The 22,501-nt window shown below is 40.4% G+C and overlaps 2 protein-coding genes across 4 annotated transcripts in view; one reads left to right on the top strand and one right to left on the bottom strand.

The window, feature by feature from the left end:
* The window catches only part of INSYN2B (inhibitory synaptic factor family member 2B), a 30,596-nt gene extending 25,172 nt beyond the window's left edge, over window positions 1-5,424 (bottom strand). Inside the window, exon 1 of one of the 2 annotated variants that reach the window (XM_050311877.1) lies at window positions 5,227-5,424. The gene's annotated coding sequence lies outside the window, so the exon portion shown is untranslated. The remainder of the gene's footprint in view (window positions 1-5,226) is intronic. The other variant, XM_050311876.1, reaches the window with a different exon arrangement.
* Window positions 1-22,501, top strand: part of DOCK2 (dedicator of cytokinesis 2) — a 166,292-nt gene that overhangs the window by 93,989 nt on the left and 49,802 nt on the right. For both annotated transcript variants that reach the window (XR_007628557.1, XM_050311875.1), the window contains exons 28-29: window positions 6,470-6,568; window positions 7,673-7,767. Coding sequence is in view for 1 of the 2 variants with exons in the window: in XM_050311875.1 (XP_050167832.1) it covers window positions 6,470-6,568; window positions 7,673-7,767 (194 nt within the window). In the remaining variant the exon portion in view is untranslated. The remainder of the gene's footprint in view (window positions 1-6,469; window positions 6,569-7,672; window positions 7,768-22,501) is intronic.

Here is a 22,501-nt window from a genome sequence, read left to right as displayed (position 1 = left end):
CAAACACAGTGGGTAGATTTTTTAGTGTAATGGATGTGAGTTGTTGGAAAATGATTTTTATTGGGCCTTGTTTTCTTTGTAAGATCAGTTTAAAAGTAAGAGGGATGTTTTGACTTTCAGCAGTTTTAAGCAGAACTATTGTGATAAAGCTTTGTTTTACCCATTCACAAATATATTGTATTAGTCTCATCTCTGATCGTAGTTGAAATTTAATTTCATTTTTCTGTCTTCAGTGAGTGCAGCTGAAAAAAGAGCAAAATCAAATAGAATGGCTTAGTTCTGGGAATACAGGAGGCGGCTCTGTTTAGTTTTAAGGAAGTGAATCATCATCCAAGACATTCATCTTCACAGTGGGTGCAAATTTAAAATATATAGCTTAGAAATAAAAGATGTTACTGCACTTTCATGAGTTTAAGTTGCCCACTTCTGCCCTTTTTGCCCCCAGTGCTGGTGTCCCTTGCAGCTGATGTGTTTTGCTCTGCTGTCTGGGTTATTTCCTGCTGTTAAATCTTGTCCCTCCAGGCAGGGAACTCCTTTCTCCCAGCCACTGCATCCCTTCCTGCAAGTTCCCAGCTTGGTTTCCAGCCCTTTTAAATGCAAGAGATTGGCCAGTCTTTGCTAGAGTAAATAAACCATGGATAGTACTTTTAATCTTATTATTTGCCTGTATTTTGTGTGTGTAGCTCCATTGTTTCTATGGAATCCTGACTGCATTATCTCCAGCATGGCAGTGAGTGCACTGGCACACTTGGCAGGACAAGTCACTTGAGTGCCCCCCTCAAGTTAAGTGGCACCAGAGCAGTGGAATAGCACTTTAGACAAGGAATTGTGGAAATCAGCAGCCTGACAGCACCAGGTTTCCCGGTGGATATCTCATGTACCAGGGCAGGAAGCTCCTTCTGGCCCGTGGGACCCGTCTGGAAAGTAGCTCAAGCAATTATGGGGAAGTAATTAGTGGATTGCAGAGGAGGAGGGAAGAAGCTGCACAGATCCCTGAAGGCCAGGATTGAAGATTTCGTCTGATCCAGCAGGGCTGGGCTCAGGAGTGTGACAGCAGTGGGTAAGAGAGGAGGTGAAACAGCTCATTTTTTTGGTACCTGTGATCTGGACAAGCCAGTTCAGCTTCCAAGCAATGATTGCTCATGCCAAGTGATTGCCTCCCAACCTCACTGTAAATAATACTATCCATCATTTATTGGGACACGCACCTTGAAGATGAACATGAAGTTAATATTGTGGGAGAAGTACTAAATTACACAACTGTGTTTGAACACAGACCTGAGCACGAGGTAAATCACTTACAGAGTGTTCATCCCAGCCAGAGACAGGAGTTCTGGAGTGGATTTATGGCACAAAAATGACCAAACAACAAAACTCAGCAGCAGCAAAAATAGTGCAGAGAATGAATTTTTCTTTTTATATATATATTGCTGGGAAACAAATGTGGAGTTAAAAATACTCCAAAAATAGATGGCAAAGGATATATTCTAAGAAAATCAAGGTTCTTGTATGCCATACCCATAACCATTATTTTGCTGCTTTTATCTACATCTGGGTATGACTTAAATGAGACAATATTGAGATTGTCTTGCTTGTCTAACTTGTAACATGTCTTAAAATCCTACAGAGCAGCTGCTGTTACTACCTCATTGTGTTACAGGATTGTTCTGTATTGTTCTGTCTGGTAGGCTGCTGGTTTTATAGTTGCACATCCTTTTAGCTACATCATATGAATGTGAAGGAAAGGGTAGAACAAGCTAAACCAGCCCAGCATGTTTTCAGTCAGAAATCCAGAGCTGTCAGTGAGGTGTGGGATGAGCTCCTGTTCACTCAGCTATGAAACACAAGGAGGCAGAACCAATGAACTGTGTGAGTGTATAAATGGAAAATTAAAAACTCAGACCTACTAAGAGCAGCTGAATGTTATTGTAAATTAATCATTAGTGAGGTGTGTTCGTTGGCGAGCTCCAGGTCTGGCTGGATGAGGAGCTATTTCCCACTTCACACGTGAGGACCACACGAGGTTGTTGCATAGCAGCCTGTCCCAATGTTTATGTATTTGTGCCTTTGCAGAAACAGTACATTTTAGGACAGCTCATGCATTGGCAGGGACATCTATTTCTGGAGAGGCAACAGAACTACTCCATTAGCAATTCACTTCAAACTCTGCTTGTTTTTTCCTTTCAGACCTGCATTGTTTAGTGTTGGCATAATATGATCAAGATGTTTGTTTCAACCTCTGCATATGCCACAGTTCTCCAGGTTTAACGGGGTTTTCTGAGGAACTGTGGCTTCAAGCTGCTGTGGTTCTTTGTGGCATCACTGAGCATCTGCCATGCTTTTTTTTGCAATTGTGTTGCTCTTTAGCTCATGACACTAAACAGATGTGATGACTCAATGATTCTGTGAAGACAGGATTTTTTGAGACCTTCTCAATGATATATTTTGTGGTCCAACATAAATATTGATGATTTTTAACATTAGATTGAAATAGTTGGTTGCTTAGTTTTGCTTTAATTACATTTTAGATGACATATTTATCCCTTTTCCTCCAGAAAGATTTTGGAACTTGTTTCTGAACAAAAAACCCAAACCAAACCAGAGAACTGTTTGAACCATGGAAATTCTTGGTCACCCTTTTTTTGTGCATCACTTTTAAATCACTGTCTCTAACACACAATGGATTTTGAAATCTTCTGGCTTAACCTGAAAGGGAGTTCAGAATCAAATACAATCTGTGTAGTATAATTGCTGCAAACACCTCAAAAACTTTGGATTGTCTGGATAAGTTTCTTTGCCCACTACAGCAAACTGGGCTTTAATTAACACAGCCCATCATTAGTGAGTAGAGATTGTGAGGTGCTCTGCAAAGAGTCCTCTCACCTTATAGCAGTTGTGAGAGCAAAATGAGCATTTCAAAACCATCCAATATTCTGCTGAAAAGGGAATATAAAAATAACTACATCATCTTGGCCTTCAGGTCTTTGGATTATTAGGAATTATTCATGGTTTTATTTTGTCTGCTTTTTGATGCTGTACATGTGGTTATGTATTTACACTCGGGCTCTGTGTTGGTAGAGTGGGTAAATGTCACTTAAGTGCCCCCATGAAATAAATATCCTCCTAAGTCCTTCCAGAACTTCCAGCACGAGGATTGCCCACCCTGCAGCCACTGAAAGGCTTCTATTAGATTAGAATAAAAAACATAGCTCCATTCCATGTTAATCCTGTTGTTTTTTTCGTGCATTTGCCTCATCCTTGTCCTCTATTTGAAGTTACTACGGCAACCTGTCACCATGTGCCTTTGCAGAGTGTGCTTTAGTTGCTAGGTGTTGAAGTTTGGCATCTTACTCACATCCCCCTGATGTGCCTCAGCCGTTGCTTTTCCCGAAAAACGTTGCACCCACAGCTAATCTGCACTTTGACAGCCGTGGAAGAGATTCCACCTTCTTCCTGCTTGACCTGAGCGAGCCCTGTTTGTTTTACAGAATCAATCTGTGATTCCTTTCGCTGTATTTCGTAGACGCTCCACCAAAAGAGAATTTCTTTTACCTTACCCACCACTTTGCAGTGTTTATACTAAAGGCAGCGTTTTAGTTCATTTAAAATATTATCATTTTTTTAAGTGGACAGAGAGTTTGAATGTCTCCTGACGTGTTTTCCCCTCTCACTTTCACTTGACTACCTATTTACTCCTGGCTGAAGTGCAGTGTTCAATACTGTTGATTTCCTTATTTCCTTACACATTTTTTGAAAGGCTGTCAGAGAATTATCTATTATTTAAAAAATAGAATTCAGTGCTGTTTCTGTTATGGGTTCTTTTGTATTTAAATAGAAATGAATGTTTTCAAGTTGAAAAAACGCATTTTATTAGATCTCTTCATAGTAGTGCTGACTTGCTTCTCTTTGCATTATCTCAGCAGTCAAGTGTTTACTTTGATACATTTATTTTTTATCCATTTGACCTAGTTCTAATCAACATTTTCTGCCGTAATTCACAGGATGAATCCTAACAAGCCAAAGCGCAGCTGGAATGACTTGTTAGGGTTTGAACTTCTCTGCCTTCTCTGTTATACCATTCAATCCCTACATACAACGTTGGACTTAATAAGTTTTTAAATCACAAGCATTAGCTTGTGGTGTGACTCTGAATTTCTCCTGTCTGTCCAGTGAACATGCAGCTGATCCAAGTGTGAGAGCTGGTTCTTGTGCAGGACTTACTGTATTTACAGGCAGTCCATGCTCTTTGCACATTGCACCAAGAGGCATTTAAACCCCACAGAGGAGAATTTCAGTAAATACATCGAGATATTTGCAGATCTGATCACAGCTGTGAAGAACCCTCTGTTATCCTTAAGTTGTGGCGGTGAGAATGGCAATGCTGGAAGGGAAGGAGGGAGAGGGCACTTCAGAGATCCGAGGCTGCCTCTGAGAAGCAAATCTTTCTTGCTGGCGTTTGGGGATTAGGAGGGAGGGGCAAGCTTTTAACCTATAAAGATGCTGGCAGCTGATTTCTGATAGCTGAGATTGCTGGAGAGAAAATGCCTCGAGATCAAGCAGTACTTGTGTCTTTTCCTGCTTTACAGTTATGTGGAAACGATGGAAGAAGTTTTTGTAGCAAATCATCTTTACTGTCACTTTTTTTTTTTTACTGTATCATTCAGTCCCTCTGAGGTGAATTTGACAGGTTGAGTGCAACCACAGCAATAGGTGGTCTCTGCTTATTTTCAAGGCATGCTGTGGTCTGTTAATTTTTAAATCACCAAACCCAGTCACTACATTCATGCTGTACCATAATCACACATATAGACACATTTTTCGAAGTTGGTTTTAACAAAGGAAATAAGTCTGTATGCCTTTAAGCAACCTAATACATCCCTTCAATGCTCGTGAAGAAATGCTACTTATTTCTAGCAGTGATTATTTAACCTGAGTCTAGAAAGGCATTCAGCAGCGAATGCTTAGCTGCTAAAAACACAAGCTGCCTTTCACGGCAATTCTCTAACTTCTGTTGGTTATCTTTTTTAAAAATCAAGACACGAGAAGGAAACCCCCACACAATTTCAGCACTGAATCCCTTGCAGCTCATTATTCCTCTCAGCTATGCAGGGAACATCACAGAAAAGATTCGTCTGCTCCAGAACTGTAAAAGTGAACTACTACTGCGGGAAACCCAGCATTTCTTTTCAGAAGAGCATCAGTACCCGAGAACACACGATTTCTTACCTGAAAGCTTTTGGGTTACCTGCAGAAAATGTGTCTTCTTAGCCTTAAAAAAGTAGGCAAGGCTCTCACGGGCGTCACTGTTATTCCAAAAGAAGGTATTTTGGCTCCTTTAGGTTGCAATTTTCGCTGGTTGTAGGCAAGAAGTGTGCTGGGTCTGCTCACGTAGGAATAAATAAATAAAAAACAGGCAGCGCGAACCGAACAGCAGCTCACGGAGGGAAGAACAAGACCTCTAGTGGTCACAGCCTGGAGCCGAGGAAGGAACGATTCCCTCCTCTGGAGTGGGGACAAAATGGTTGGGTGCGACAGTGCAGATGAGATGGTAACGTGTCCCTGGTGGAACAGAGGGACAAAGTGAATCAAACAGAGACCCCGAGCAGCTCCAGGGGGCAATCAAATCCTGCTCAGAGGGGCTGCTGAGCCCCCGGGAGCAATTCTGACCCACTGCTGAGAAAAGATTTGAGAAAATCTGGAAAATTGTTTTACGTGCTCAACTTCGCTCGCTCATTAAAACAAAGTTTCAATCAGGTTCACTTTTAAAACATCAGCAAATTAAAAGGCATCAGTAAGGAGGATTCTTCACTGTGTGAAAGGAAAATTTCAAATCTTTACTACTGTTGTTGGGAGATGAATGTGGCTTTCAGTAAATTCCATGAAAACACGGGGTTACAAATCACGTTATGGATTTCAGCATTTTGACTTGGGGAATTGGGAAAAATAAAATATTTCCTTTAGAGGAATTTTGAAAGAAGTTTTTGAGATATGAAGGTCACAGGATCCTGTGGAAGTTTGAGAGTTCTGTATTTGCTGCTTTAACACCTGCAGAATGTAAAAAAAAATAGCATTTCTTGCACTATTTCTTCCTTTCAGTAGTCTATGTTTTTAAAATTATTAGAAAATGTTGATGCTAACATATTTTCTTCCTATGAATTCTGAAGGGAAGACTCCTGGGCAACTTTATGTGCTTTTTAACAGTCTTAAGGTGATACTGGGTTGTATTTTGTTATAGATAAAGTTTTCTTGTCACAGTGTGTGTTTCCATGTGGCAGGGCAGCTTTTGAATGATCCTTTTCGAGTTCTTAGCATGTTTCTTTCATCTGGGCTTGCAAAAGCTTGAACAGTATTTATTTTTGCATGGATAAATGGATTTATCAGGCATTTTGAGTACTCCAGCTTCAGAAAGAGTACAATCCAACACCTGAAGCGATCCACGTGTGCTGATTTGTGTCTGGTTTGCTTTCAGAGTCATTTTGTGGCGTGCATGACAGCCATCCTAAACCAGATGAGTGACCAGCATTATTCAGTGTACATTGAAACTTTTCAGACAAGCTCAGAACTAGTGGTGAGTACTAATTTTAAGCATTTCATTTCCTGTGGAAAAAGCAGTAGTATTTTTGTGGAGCATCTTGTTTGATTCTTCCTAGAATTAATTCTGTTTCTGTATATTTTCTGTCCCTGTGTCACTGTGTTGCCTCCCTCTTCTATTGGTGACATTGGACAACGTTGTAAGTGTTGGAAAGAAATTTGGAAAGACACAAATGTCTCTTGTTGACCCTGGCACCGAGGTGGGGATGTAATGATCAAGAATAAATAGGATCTTCGTGTTAAACTGTTTTGTGGAGGGAAAAACCCAAACCAACAAAAAACCCCAGCAAAATCAATCCTCGACTAGTTGAACCCTCCCTCCCCACTTCACTCATGGTGATAACCCCTTTCCACTTTTCATTTTCACTGTTGTGTCTATTCCTGCTCCAGGAAATGTTGTAGGATAAATGCAGTAAATTCCCTGTTCTTGCAGTGCATCCTTGTATGCCAGTTGTTTATGGCATCATTTATTGACTCTTGGGGTACATTCTAGTTTGTGCCAGGGGTCACAATGTTCCATAGTCTTATGTCTGTCTTTTTACACAACTGACATAACTCTGAAGTAAGTCAGGATGTTGACAAAGGGTTTGATTGCACCATCAGTGCAATCCTGGGCAGTTTGTCCCTGGAGGCACTACTTGCACTTGCCAAGAGCTGACCACTTTCCCCTCTTTCTTGAAGTCAGAGTGGTGCCATAACTGGAATGCTAAATATGGACTAAATTGGACTAAATAAAACAAAATCCGGTATTTTTCAAAACTATTTATTCTTTATGCCTAGTGAGACTGTTTGCTTAATTAATTAAAAAAATTCAACAATTTTAATTGTTTACTACAACTTCTTCCTCAGTTCATCTCTGCCTTTATTTTCTAAAGATCCCAGGGTAATGACTTCAGTGTAATGGCTTTTAGCTTTCATTTGGAGACATTTCGTTTCTGAGACTCCTATTCTACAAGACTGCAGTTCCAACCCTGGCCTCGCTGATATCACCAGGAATTCTTCTGTTGGCTTCACTGGGAGCAAAGGGGAGCAGAAACTCTGTGTTCCACAGCCACCACCTGACAATATTTTGTCGTTCTAGGACTTCTTGATGGAAACATTCATAATGTTCAAAGATCTCATTGGGAAGAATGTTTACCCTTCGGACTGGATGGCGATGAGCATGGTGCAGAACAGGTAAAATGGGGATGGAGGGGCAGTGCTCACCTTCCACCTGCTTTTGCAAAGTGACTCCCTTCATGTCTTGCAAAAGGCTTCACAGTCTAAAGCTGTTCCATCATTCCAGTTTGGGGGATGCCAGAAAGATCACCTGAAATAATGTGCTGATAATCCATTAGATAGCTTGTTGCCTGTGTTTTAAGTCCATTTACGATGGAAAGAAAAAAAAGGAAGTTGTATTTAACAGTAAAGGGGAAGTACATAGTTGGTCTTAATGCTGACAGTCAACAGAAGCCAAGCTGCTAAAGGTCAATGACTCTTACATCTACAATTGCACAGGATGGGAATGTCCCCACTAATATGTCAACAAATTCATTGGGATGCCAAAACTATCCAATATCTGAACCATTATGGATTACTAAAAGATCTGATGATAAAGATCGAATCTTTGGGTGCCACACAGTATTTGCAGGAGGAAGTTGGATCCGTGGGGTTTGCTGTAGCTCACATCACTGAGGAAATGTGTTGCCATACTACAGATGATTTGGGGTTCCATCATTACTCTGAACTCAGGTGTATTCTCTCTGCCAGATGCAGATGGCATCGAAACAGGAGTTATCAGCTCTATGAGAGCTTGCTGTTAGTAAGCACTCTGTGAGTACTTTTATACTCTAAAACTCACTGAAGGATTATCTTGTGGACATAAACTCTGCAGGTTGTACACCTACACCCACAGCTATAATCTGGCTTGGTGTCATCATAAATGATGGTGGGATACTCAAATTATTGTGTGATCTCTGCTCCTGCTCCTGCCTTGCTGTTCAGATTGCAAGCAGCACAACCAAAATTTCATGCCATGTAGATTTTGCCACCACATGAGCTTATTTTCAGTTTCGTATCATATGATACCAGATTGGGAAGGAGAGTGACCTTTATGCACTTCCATCACTGATAATGGTTTCAGACAGATGGCTTGGGACAGCTTAGCACAGATGGATTCCTTCAGGGTGTCTTTAAATATTGCTTGTTTGAAGAGGGAGGAAATGTTCTTCCTTGAGGTGTGAGTTTTCTTGTTGATTATGGGCATCAGTTTTAGAAATAAATCTTTTGGCGACGAGGAAAGGTGAGTAGATAAGTTACAAGATGGATTGTAAGAGAGTTTGTCTCTTAATAATTGTTCCTGGACTTTCTGAGGTGTTGACTTTGTTCTTTTTCTGTCTCTAGTCTAGGGAGATTGGGACTGAGAATGCAAAGCCAAGCACATGGCTGCTCTAAGCGAAAGTTAGTTCAATTTGTTTATTTGGGGAAGTTGCAGGTTGAGGAAAAGCTTCCTCAATATTTAAACACGTAGAAGTTTTTACTAATCATCTGTGTATGCAGGAGAAATGATATAAAAAATGGCCATGAACATGTGACCAACTTCCCTTGTGAAATTTTATTTTTATTTGCTGGATTTCCTCCTCTTCCTACTTAGTGGAAAGTCATGGCTAAAAATCTCACTGAAAGAAATCTGGATTTGGGGTGGGGGGGGGAATCATTTCATTTACATTTCTTAATTTATTTGGATGTTACCTTTAGAGTTGAACTTATTCTGGCTTCTTATTCTCAAATAAACACTTTGAGTTTAGATGCTGGGTTGGATTATGAAGTGAATAAATTATTTTTTCCTTTGAGCAAGACTTCTGTTGACAGTCACCTGTACTATTATTGTTTTAATTTTATAGAAATGGTGGTAGCATTGGCTTTTCCAGCAGTCCCAGAGAGACTGGTCTAAGAATTAAGTCTCAAAGGTACACAGGTTTCAATTTACTTAGAAGTCCACACATGCAGTTTGTTTGAAATGCCACATTTTACTCTTCCAGTTTTATAATGTAAAAAAAGGAGAGGCCAGAGGATACCTGAGGAAGGTGATAATCTCCTGGGAGGCCTCAGGTGCCTCATTTCCTCACTGCACTGATGATCACACAGAGGGATCACTGACCCCTGCTCCGAGCTGGGCAGGTTCAGATCTGCTGGTGGATGTGTTCATTTATAAATTATAGGAGTTTCATCCCACTTGTTCTTGTGTCTGAGCCAGTCTTTGGCCTACAAGGTAAAATCTAACTCAGTTGCCGCTGCTGAGATTTGCAATTATTTTTAATATAGCAAGGATTGCTCTGAAAAAGGATCAGTTTAGTCCTAAACCACCTGGCACATGGAAGAACATCAAACCTTTCCTATGTAAAACTGTTTCTCTGGTCTAGAAAATGCTGTTGACATCTACAACACCCACAAGTATGGGATTATTTTATTCTATAGGGGTGAGAAGTGTCTGTCCTTGTTCAAAAATAGGCCTTTGGGGCTTGAGGCTTCACTTGGTGGTTCCTGTATTGCCTCAGGTGCTGACAAGAAAAATCCCTTTGTGGGACTGTACATGTCCTAATGACTCTGAACTGTGTGGGACAGGTTGGTCCAGGCTGGTTTTGTTGCTCTAAGCCTCATCCTGTGTAAAGAAAAAAGTCAGCATTAAAAAACCCCATTATTTAGATCCTATTTAACAGCTCTTCTGTAAGCACATTGCTTACCTAAAATGACTTGGTGCTGTTTATGCTCCTTGATTATGTTGCTGTTCTCAAGAATGCATAAGGAAATGAGTTATTGATCTTAATTTCATGTCTTAGTTTTATGTTATATCAACAACTGGGAGGGAAGATTTTTATCTGTCTTTATAGGAATTTTGGGTGTTTTTTCCCTTTTTTTCCGGTGTTTTTTGAGGGAACAAATGTTCTATGAAATAAACTGAAGACTAATTTAGATTTCTAGATTTGTCTTGTTAACATTCTTTACTCCAAACCAGAGAAGCAGCAGAGAAAAAGTCACAAGGGATCAGACTTGGGTCTCTTGTAATAATACCCAGAGAAGAAAGGAAAATTAAAAACCCCCAAACACAAAAAGTGTCAGCACAGCACAGGTTTTGCATTCTTAATTCCCCTGTTGTGAGCAGGAGGCTCCATGCAGACCTTTTTTCCACTCTGGGGGAGGTGTTTTACCTGGAGTCTCCACTTTCTGATTTTGAGAAAAGCTTCTCTAGGGCTGTGGGCACAACTCCTGAGTCACCTGGCCAGTGGCAGGACGTGCCCTCTGGGCATTCAGCAAAGCCTGGGAGCCTCCCCTGCAGGATCTCCTGCATTTTGGAGCTTGCAAGGAAAGGAGGAGTTTTGCTGTAGGATTTATTGCAGCACAGAGATGTAAAATTGGTACATTTATGGAGAGGCAGAGGAAAGGGAAGAGCAAAACCAGCAGTGCAGGTTTGGTGCTGTTTGTCGAGCAGGTCACTCTCATTACTGTCAGATGTAACTAAAGACAGTGCATGAACGATATCAGGGATATTTCAACTAAAATTTAGGTGTCTGGTGTAGATAAGGGGCAAAGAGTGAGAAAATGACTTCTTACAGTGTCCAGAGGAAGGGAGAATGGACACGTTCATGTGCAGGAGGAACTGTGGTGGGTGAGTTGAAAGAAGCTTAATTGACTAAACTTACTTAGGCAAGCTTTGCCTGTATCAGGATGGAATGACTTCACTCTAATTACTTTAAATCACTTTTCTAAATAACCTGCTGTTTGCTTTTAGAGCATGCTCTGATTCCCAAAGCCCATTTGCATGAGGCAGAGGCTCTGTGTACCAATCCCACTGGACAGACAGTGTTCAATGTGCAACAGAGAATGAAAAAGGGGAATAAAATACCCTTTTTTGTTTGTTTATTTTTGATTTTTTTGCTTGTTTTCTCCTCTTCCAATAACAGCAAGATGGAAAGAACATTTTTTTTATGCCATGCTAGGTGGGGCAGAACACTTTGGGAAACAACAATATCATCATTGAGGTCATGAGGAGATAAAGTCAGAGTTATTTTTGTGATTCTCAGTGGTGGGTTTAATTAACTTTTGTTCCAATTAAGGTTGCTTACTGCACACTTCTTACTAGTTGCTACTGCTTGTATATGCACTTTATTCCACTCATGACACTTAGATATTGGCTATTAACTTATTAAAAGCAGTAATTCCTGGGAACATGGCATTTGTGGGGTAGTGTTTTGCTGGTTTGGGTGATACCATGTGGTCTGTTTATCCTTCAGCTGTTCATAATTTTAATTTAGAGTTATATAATTCCTCCCAGGAAATTCATGTACCTTATTGTCAACATGAAGTGCACGGGGAGTCAGATTCACTGAGTAAAAGAACAGTCAGTGGGGTGAGCAACTAAAGGGAAAGTATTCAAATCCCTTTCTCCTCTTCCTCTGGGATTTGAACTGGTAATTGCTTACACTGAGTCTGAAAGTATTTGATCTTATCATAATTAGTACCCGGTATCAGTTTGGTCCCTGTCCAGTCTGAAGTGGCCTCAGTAAGCACTTGGATTTGTGTCCATTTGCGTTGTTTTTTGAGCCTTGCCCACGTTATATTCAGGCTCTTAAAAAGAAAAGCAAACAGTGTTTCACCAGTACATTTCAAGGTCGGCTCCTGCTTGCTGAAAAGCTCCTGTGAGATAACACTGGAGGGTATTTTCTACCACCAGGAGTTTGGCTTTTTCTAAAATACGTTTTCATTACCTGTGTATCTGAGTGTTTTCAGACATCTGTCAGAGTCAAGTCTTCCCCAGCGCTTTTTAAGTCTTAACTTGAAAGCTTTAGCACTGCAGGTATTTGGCAAAAGAGCTGGAATTGTTGTCAATTTTCTTTCGTTATATTTACTAAAAATAGCTGCTTACTTGCTGATTAAATGCTTTGTAACACCCTCAAGACCTGGTTCTCATGTTGGAGTATCATTAATAATTCAGCAAAAGCCCACTCTGGTTTCTAAGCAGTGTCCCCTGCACCCCCAGGTACCTCAGCAGCTCTCACACTGCGGGTTCCCTTGGTATCCTGGTCCTGGCCAGGCAGCAAAGTGAGGCAAAAAAAAGTTCCTCTTTGCCCAGCAAGGGATTTCTGTTTAAGGAAAGGGCAGTAGGGATTCCAGGCCTGGGGTTTGGATTGTTTTGTTTTGGGTTTTTTTTCATAGCTCCTCCGTGAATGACCCTGTGAAAGGGGACTTGTGAAATACGTGGTTTCCACACTATGCTTATTTCTGAACACGACCTTGGAAGAGAAACATTTCCCTGGAAGGGTTAAATACCAGGTTGGACAGGGCTTGGAGCAACCTGGTCCCTGGAAAGTGTCCCTGCCTATGGCAGGGGGTGGAGTTAAATGGTCTTTAAGGTCCCTCCCAACTCAAACCATTCTGTGATGCTGTGACTTCAAGTTATAAGAGAGAAAAACCTCAAAATAATTAAAATATTAGAACTGCTTCTCACTGTCTATCTGCAGGTAGAAATGAAAGAGTGTCATATTTCCAAAAAGAAACTGCAACACAACCCCCAAATGAGTAGCTTGGGTTAGTTTTACTCTTTTCTTTTTTTTGTTTTCCCCAAAAGATATATTGGAAATTAAAATTCATTTATGTAACCAAGGTTGGGTGATGGTGTTACAGTTTATTTTGCACAAATAAGGCCCAATTTTGGAGGCTGATCTGCTGCATACAAGTAACTCTTTTCTTTGATCTCATTTTCCTCTGCAACTTTTGACTGACTTAAATATCCTTGATAGGAATGGAGTTGTTTTCATAAGGGCTTGAATTTTCAGGTGGGCAGAACACATTTACACACGGGCTTAGGGCATATTGCAGACCTTTGTAAGTTTAGTGCATGAAAAAAATATTTTAAACAGCAAGTATAAATGCCTAATGAAAACATTCCTTTATGCACACTTGCACAAGAGTCTATGAAGTGTTTCGACAAATTCAAACAGTTTTTACTGTTTAGTCACAGGTTTAACTGTGTTTAGTAATAGGATGTAGTGAAAGTTTAGTAATAGGTTGTGTCCTTGGACAGTTTGGTTTTGCTATGAGACTAAAGATGTCCTTGCTGAAATGCAGTTTCCCTGTTAATATGAAGTCTCTTCCAGAGGGAAATTTATTTGTTTACTGTTTTCCACGCTGGGGTATTTGGTATCAAGCTCCTCGATGTTCTTAAATTCGTATCAGCTTTCCATTAAACCCAGGTTACTGTTTCCTCAGTGCTCTCAAATTGGAGCCTCCTGCCCATCACATCTAGGTTTCTGTTTCCTGGGTGCCTTTCCCAGTCTCTGCAGCAGTCAGTGCTTGCAAACGGGGCAAACAGTGTAAGATCAGTCCTGGAAAAATGCAACAAGGCAGGTGAAGAGAACAGGCAGTTGTTTCACTGTGGGCTGTAATTTTACTCCCTCGGTGAGTTGCACTTCCAGCTGTGTCCGACGTGTGTGAGTGAGTAAATGCTTTGCTGTGAGCCCCAGGCCTGGCAGAGAGCAGCCCTTCCACCTTGCACTCTGCCCCGTGCAACTCTTGCTTTTCCAGCCCTTGCATCTTTTCAGCACCACCCCCTACAAGATGCTTATTGTGCACCAGCTCTGCGTGGTGCCCGTTGTTACCCACGTCGTGGAATTATCTGCTTACCAAGAATCCAAACACTTCATTATGCGGTGGCTGCAGCAGATAATCCTCCCAGCAAGAGAGGCAGTTGCACATCATGGTTGTGGTGCACAGTGGATGCCTGTTAGGTTCTGACTGCAGTCATTTATTTAGGCTTTTATCTAAAATGCAGAGAGCAAACATGCTGTGAGATATCCCATTCCCACTCCCACTGCAGAGTATCTCATTTTTCCTGCTATCAACTGCTGGGATGCTCCTGCTCCTTGGCTACGAGGCTTCTGAACTAAAAGAAAAGTCTCCAGTGGAGAGAGCAACTCAACCCACTAAAAACCATCTTGGTAATCTGATGCTCTCAAAAAGTCAGTAAAATAAACTGTTACTTTCCCAGTTACAACTTTTTGACCTTCATATAAAAACCCTTTCAGGTTCTTTGCTGCGTGGCTGCTATAAAATATTGTTTGTTTGCTTTCAAGCATTTTAAGTTTAGTAAAACATATGGGTGTTAAGACAATGAGGAGTATTTTCCCTTCTGTGGAACATATGTGCAGATTAGTAAAAAAAAAAAAAAAAAAGGATGAAGAGTTACCCACACAAACTGTTCTATGTCATGTTAGAAAAGACTGAAAATTCAGTATTCACAATTTTCAGTAGGTGTTGTAAATGCAGTTGAGAATTTTTCTGTGTTCCCCCTTTCCGATTAACTTTGACCAGCACATCATATCATACAAGATCTTCAGGAAATCAAATATATGCAATTTTCTCCTATTTAACGTTATTTTGAATGGCTCTTTTCATGTTCTTGAACAGCAGCATCACAAAATAGCCCTGCTGGTGGTGTATTATGCATTTGCTGCATAATGATCTCCTTTAAAAGGTATAATCTGCTGATTCAATGCAACTTCTTCTGTGTTGATGCAGTTTGGGCTGGGAAGTGGTGAGCTCACAGGAGCAGTGACTAGACCAGAGGCAGATTCATGGTTACCTGTAATTATAGATTATTTTCTTAGCTTCAGAAAAAGCCAGGCTTTCCTAAAAGTAAAGAAATTATGTATTCTAGACAAAAGGTCTCACTCACTAAATATTTTCAACATGAATATCTGAGAAATCAGGAGCACAGGGACAGTGTTGAACTATAAAGCAGATTTAGTGAAGGGGTTTCAAGCACAGAAAGCTTATGGAACAGGGGAAAGGAAAAGCCAAGCCCAAACTGCATTTCACTTTTAAAGTTTTATGGTGAGATTATGAATAAAGTACAGAGCAACTGGGGGAGGGAGAGGAGAAGAAAAAAAAAAGAAAGGTTGGTTATCCACACTGATTTCATGTAATTCTCCAATTTAAATCCTTTGATTTGTGAATAGTCCCTAGATATACCCATGAAAATATGTTTACAAAGTATCACCCCTGCACCATTCTTAGATATAGAGAAGTGAACATTAAATGGTATAGAAACAATACACAAATATGATATAAATGGTGAATTACTGCCAGCAGGTGAAAAACAAAAATCAGTGGAAGAATGGCGAAGGAATTTCACGATATCAATTCAAGCCTCCTTCAAAAATGAAGCCGTGGGAGTTTATTAGTGCGTGACATCCTGATGGAACCACATAAAGTCATTACATTCATCTTTCAAGAACTTGGTTTCAGCTTTGTGTCTCATTCCCAGACTTGATCTGGCACCGAAGACAGCATGTGATTTTAATTTTTTCTCTAATGCAGAATATTTCTACTATGTAAAAAATTGGCTGGGATGCATAAAAAAAGCAAAGGAGACTGAAGTGAGAGGAACCTCACAACATAAGAAAAATTACTGAGAGTACCTTTCAGGCTCAGTCACCTGGAGGCCAAATAAGCTTTTTGTGTGCTATGACGTTCCTTAAACCCTGCAAAACACCACATTTTGAGGAGTTTGAGATAATTATGTACCTAATATGCAGTTCTGACAGTGCATTTTGATTCCTAAATGAGAGCTAAGCAGTCTTTAAAGCGTGGTTGAGGTGGATGCTGAAGGAAAAGCTGCATACAGAGCTTTTGGCCAAGTCAGGAGATCTCACGGGGAGGCTTCACTTGTGTGGCACAAAGACTTTGCACATTCCTGTCTTTCCCTGGGATTTTATTGGTGCTGCTGTCAAATTAACTCTGGCACGTTATGGAATGCAGTACATCGGATGCTTGGCTTGGCACTCAAGGTAAATTTTCCAATCATGCTAATAAGGAAAATGAATTGGACATAAACAATTTCTAATTGAGACAAGAGTGGAGGGAGAGCAGACATTTTGAAGCAGTTATTTCCTGACCATATTCGATTACACTCTGGCTGTGCATTGAAAACGAATGTAGGAACATGACAATCACTTGATCATTAGAATTCAATAGGGATGGTACCAAAAATTATTCTTCAGTCTGTAGTGAAACTGAGGTGACACAAGGGAGAAATATGATTAAATTACACCGCTTTCTTTGCACCACTGGCCATATTTTTCCAGTTACCATGGAAGTGGTATTGCTTCCTAAGTGTTGCCATTATTGTGCTCTTAATAACTAGGTTTCTTGTAGCCACAAGGTTTTTAAATATTGTTTCCATCTTGCATTGTCCTTCCTTTCTAAATCAATGATTGCTTGCCATGCGATTAGGAGATAATTTCTGCTGTTGCTTTGTAAAGATTTTATTATTATCTTTTGTCCTGAGTTCTGAGACTTCCTCCTGCTGCTTTCTGTTGGTACTGAGATAGTACCTGTGTGGTTTTAATCCCTTCTGTCACACTGATTGCTTGTGTGATCTCTCTTTTGTGCATTTTTCATCTTCCATCATTAGTTTAGAGTTGCTGATCAGGGTTTCAGTCCTGGACAATGATCAGCATTGGGGACTGGGTCTGACCCACTTTAGGATCTTCTCTTTATGTAACATGCCTTCTTCTGGCTTGGCACATAAGAAGGAAAAGAAAAGGTGACAGAAGCCTACAAGAGAATTATTTGACTTCAGCTGCTTTGCCCTTGTGTTTGCTTTATGTAAAAATACCTGTCAGGTATGTTCTGCACAGAGTTTTATGAGGATACTACCAATAAATCAACATAACTTATGTGGGAGCATTATTTTGGCTCTGCTATTCCTGCTCCAGATTTCCTAGAACTGGCATAGTGGCCAAACCAACTCTATCAGAACTCAGAAAAGGTCTTCAAAAACAACAGTCAGTACCTCACCCAGGCTTTGAAAGGACTTCCCTCATACTCCTCATCTGCTCAAGGAGAGGATTCACTGATGAAAGTGCTGATTGATCAGCTTTGGGGATTGCAAAAACACCTGCCAAACTGAAGTTAATGTAACTCCTTCTGACTTGAATTTGGGGACCAAACTCCTTGAAGGTAAAGTACTTGGGGTTTGTGGGAACAAGTTCTGAGTTGTAAAAACTGTCTTTGCTTTCACTGGTTTTCAGATGTGATTTAAAAAATGCCAAACAGCATATATGCCAACATTTTAATGGTTTCTTTCAGTAAGAGGTTTCAAAACACAGGAAATACATTCTTTTAAGCCTTATCTCTATTTTTCTATGTTTGATTATCCAGTAGAAGTTTGTACTTGATTTCTTTTTTCCACCTGTCATTACACTTCAGTCACAGCTTTAGCAGACCCAGCAAACGTGAAGGTTGAGATGATCTCATAAATACCTGAGTGAATTAATTCAGCCTTCACCTCACTATCTGGGTTACTCACCTCAAAGTTGTAGCAGTGAACTCCCAGATCTTACTCATGTGAACCTGAAAAGACTTTGAAAAGCATCTCGCTGCTGTTGGGCCACTACTTTAAAAAGAATTCATGTGTCAGAGTCCGAGGAAAGGTCTATTCGTGATTTTGGAAATGTTCTGATTCTGTATCTGATTTATGCACCTTTTCCAAAATAATTTGGTGGCCTCAGAATTGTTTGGAACAAGGTGCAGGAACAGGCCAGTTTTTCCAAAGCCACCTAAGAACATTCAGGGTGAATTTAAGGTTTTGTTTGATCGGGTTTTTGGGGGGTTTGTTTGTGTTTCAGGTTTTTTTACTGCAATCATCTCTTTGTTTTATGCTGCAAGGAGCTGATGTACCAATTCTAACTAGTTTGCTAAAAATAACTTGAAGTTCCAGATCTGCAGTTTAGGTTTATCTCCTATTTACACTTCAAAAGCAAGGACAACGTGCAGACCTATTTTACTGTTAAACAGAGAGTCATCATCTTGTAAGGAATAGCCTTGAAATCCTACTTTGATCCACATGTTGTTTATGGATACAGAATTTTCTCCTTGCTCCATCTCTGTTTTATTTTGTTTGAAGGAGAATCAGTTAGAAATCAGATCCTTATCTTGAAGGGGACTTGTGAATTACTTTTTTGTCTGTCATAAATTATTTCTGTATGTTAATTATGGTACCTTTCTATGCCTGTTCAGTTGGACAATTGCACAAGATCCTATTAATTGGCCTTTCTTTCAGGCCAAAATTTGTAAAAAATATATTCTGACAGCACAGTAAAGTAAAGTAGAAGCAGCAGGAAAAACAGAGAGTTAAAGCAAATAAGAGCAGTTGATCCTTGGCAATTCTCTGGCTGTTTGAAGCCAAAACTTTGTATCCCCAGATTTAGCCCAGAGACTTTGGGCTTTGAAAATCATCCATGAATCTTCAGGCCCAAGAATTTGATATGAACTGTCCATTAGAAGCATCAATCTCCATAAACTCAGGATATAACATGGGAGTTACTGAGGGGAAAGGAATTCCAACACTTTTAGATCACAATTATTTAAGCCGAGGAGAAATTAATTCCATATTAAGTGGGTGTAGAAAAGCTATCATGATTCAATACCCAGAAGAACCTATTTGTAGTCCTGTGTGATGATTAAAATTAAAGGAAAATGTGAACATTAAACACAAAAAATCATGGGATGCCATTTTCTGTGTGAGAAATGAAGATCCTGTGCTTTGGTCAGCCCAGTTCAGTATAATCTTGCAAAACAAAGCACTGCAGCAATCCCTGAGTTGAGAGGAAAGGTAAACTCCAATGTTCTGTTACAGAAACAAGGGAAATTCAGTTATTTTACACTGAGACAAGATCATCCCTTTCAGTAATTTGCCTCAATCTCTTCTGCAGTCAGACAGGACAAATTGTGCTCTTCTGAGCTGCTCTGGGACACTCTTACCATCTCCTTTATACCTCTATCTTCTCCATTATGTCACTTATAACTGAGAACTGATGTTATGAATAATCATAACCAGTCAAATGCCTTTCTCTCTCTCTTCTTGGATTGAATGCTTAATTCTTGAAATAGGAATATGTTGTCAGTAACAACTAAAATTATATTTTCTCTTGTTTTCATCAAAATCTCGAACTGTTTTGTAAATACCTGGTTAGTTTCCTGCTTGTGGCTACTTAATTAATGGCCCTTTTTGGTGAAAGGGGAGACTGAGGCATATAGAAACGAAATCACTGAGGCAGGACACGTGGCATTGGCAGGAGCCAGGAATAGAATTCAAACCTACTGCCTAAGTGACTTCCAATGACAGGAATAGATACACCCTTTAGGCAAAATACAGATGCATGAAAATGTTTGGAACTTGACAGCCTGGAAATATTGCATGCTCCCTGAAAATATGTCATTCCAGTCTGTCAGACAAAAATATCTGTGAGAGGGAAAGGGATGTTCACAGAAGACAGATTACATATAACGATATTCTATAGAAACCTGGAAATATTTTTAATATCATCAGTAAATTTTACTGGACATTAAATACCTCAGTATTTCTCAGGTGTCCTTGAGGCTTTTTATGTATGGTTAACATTAAACCACAAGTTCTTCATGAAAATTTTAAGGTAAGACACAAAGGAATATGTCCACATTATAAAATAGATGTACACTGATGCATTTCATGAGTAAGTTATGATTATTTCTACTATATCTTGCATGATATTTCCATGCTAAGAGTAAAGTACCTGAAAGTGTGGGATTTTTTTTAAATGCACCATCCCAGAGTCTCCCAAATGGGATATTTAGGTGACACGTTTCACTGGGAGTGCTGGAGTAGTGAAAACACACAGAATTTGGGAAGTAAAAAAAGCCTCAGAAATGGAGGACCCTCCTCCTACTCCAAGCCAAGACTTCGTGAGTGAAGAGAAATGCTCCTCCCTGAGCAGCTGGAGCTGAAGGACTTGTAAATTAAAGGATCCAGAGCAACACAAGAAAGACACAACACTAAAAAAGCCTTGCCCTAAAACTCCTGTTGGGAAGAGTGATGAGGGTGATGACACAGAGTAGCGTGTGGGTGTCTGTGATTCTGCCTCGCTGCGTGGTTCTTTGGGCTGCCTAAAGCAGGCCACTCTTTTTAGAATCCCCTTTTTCTGCAACATCTTAAGCTGTTTGTGTCAAGCATCAGGCAGCTTTGAGGAGATAAATGTACCCATGTGAGTGGAGCGTTAGAGGAGAACGTGTTTATTTTCTTGTGGGCAGCGTGGGACAGTTTGGAGCGGAAATCACATTTTCCACAATGAGACCTGATCACATAAAAGGTGGAGGAGCAGGTCCAATAGCCTGGGAAACAGCAGTGGGTGCACAGGGGAGTTCTGTGAGTGCACAGAGGTTGTTTAGCAGAGTGGCCACAGCCTGCAAGGACAGCACTGAGCAAAATTAGATTCCTTGGGCTTGAGGTGATTTGATGACACTCGACTTCTCACAGATCAGCCCCTTAATTCAGCTGGCAAGATTAGCTGAGCTAGTGTTAGTTGAGATCAGTATGCCCTGGACCCTGAGAGGAAGCTCAGCTGAATTTGTGGGATGATGCAGTGGAGTGACACAGCACCCTTGGAGCTCTGGAACCTCCCAGTGCCAGCTACTGTGTGTCCCCCTGCTCACATTAACAAAAAGGACTTGGCAGGATCTGACACTGTGCATGAATTACTTTATTTCCTTGATCACATCAGCCATACAGGGGAATGTTATGTGGAGGAAAAGAAAATCTTTTAAGTTCTTGCAAGGAGTTTTTTCCTCCTGCAGAACCTCACTCATAACAAGGGGTTTCACTCCGGTCGGTCTGGTGCTCTAACGAAGCCGTGAGCTCCTCTGGGTGATTGCTAAGTGGGATTCCCTGTCATAAGCCTGCCAAAAGCTGAACTTTTGCTTTCCCTCCCTCATTAAGAAACTGAATTATGCTTTCAGGGTTTTTTTAAATTTTTTTGTGGTGAGACTAAAATTCATTTCCCTGCCTGTTCTGTTTCTGTAGCGGCTCAGAGACTGCTGTCTAGGGACGAGTACAACAACAGAGCTGGGAAGGACTAACATGCTTGCTGTGTTCTGCCAGCCCCTAGTGACCCAATGGCATTCCATCATCCTCCCTGCAGTTTTGTCTTTGATGTGTCTAATCACTTTTAAGCCAGTATAAAATGTGGGCATTTACAGCATCCTGTAGCAATGAGTTGCAGAGTTGAGCAAGACGAGCACAGGACCTGGTTTCACTTATTTTGAATGCACATTCTAATTGTGTTCAGAGCCCTCTGATGCTCCTCTGGGAAGCTGGGAACACTCAATCTCTCATCTCCACGGCACTTTCGATTTTATAGATCCTGCCACCTCCCTCCTCAGCCACCGAGTGTCCCCTGACTGAGGAAAGCAGTTCTCAGCCACGGCCCATTAAAGGTGCTGGATCATTTCTGTGTCACATTTATTTGCTTGTTTTCTTCCCTCTTCTTCCTTTTTGTATCTGTTTATCTTTTTTGAGATGGGACACCACAAGGAATCTGACCCAAGGACATGGCATTCCTTTGACAATAACACATGGATATCCTACAATCTCAATCTTTTTCTAAGGATTCTAATTATTGAATTATTGCTTTCTCTGATGCTACTTGGGGGTTTCTGGACCTGGCTGTTATAACTATTAGATCTTTTTCCAGATTGGGAATAGCCAGTTGACAGCCAGTCACTGTGTTTGAATGTTTAGGATTGGTTTTCCCTTGTCTTCACCTTTCAGATTGCATCTGTTTGCCCCCACAGTGTTTACTCTAGAAATATTTCCACTTAGTAGTTTTAAAAAAATGTGCTCTGCTATGAAGCAGAGGCAAATGGATCACCTTCAGTCAATTTACAATTTTGAAAACAACTGAATTATTAAAATAAACTTTATAAATATTTAGAGAAACGATTGATTTTTGTTTTACAAATGTCTTGTGGGGAGTCAGACAAAGAAATTAGCTTTAGAAGCGTGGCTTAATCATGCTGCATTAATCAAGAGCTTAACTAGGTGCTGCTTTTCAGGCTA

This window comes from Myiozetetes cayanensis, unplaced genomic scaffold (genome assembly GCF_022539395.1).
Source record: "Myiozetetes cayanensis isolate MyiCay16 unplaced genomic scaffold, myiCay2020 scf17, whole genome shotgun sequence".
NCBI classification, from domain to species: domain Eukaryota; kingdom Metazoa; phylum Chordata; class Aves; order Passeriformes; family Tyrannidae; genus Myiozetetes; species Myiozetetes cayanensis.
Note: the sequence above shows the minus strand (reverse complement) of the source record. Positions and strands in the feature narration are given on the sequence as shown.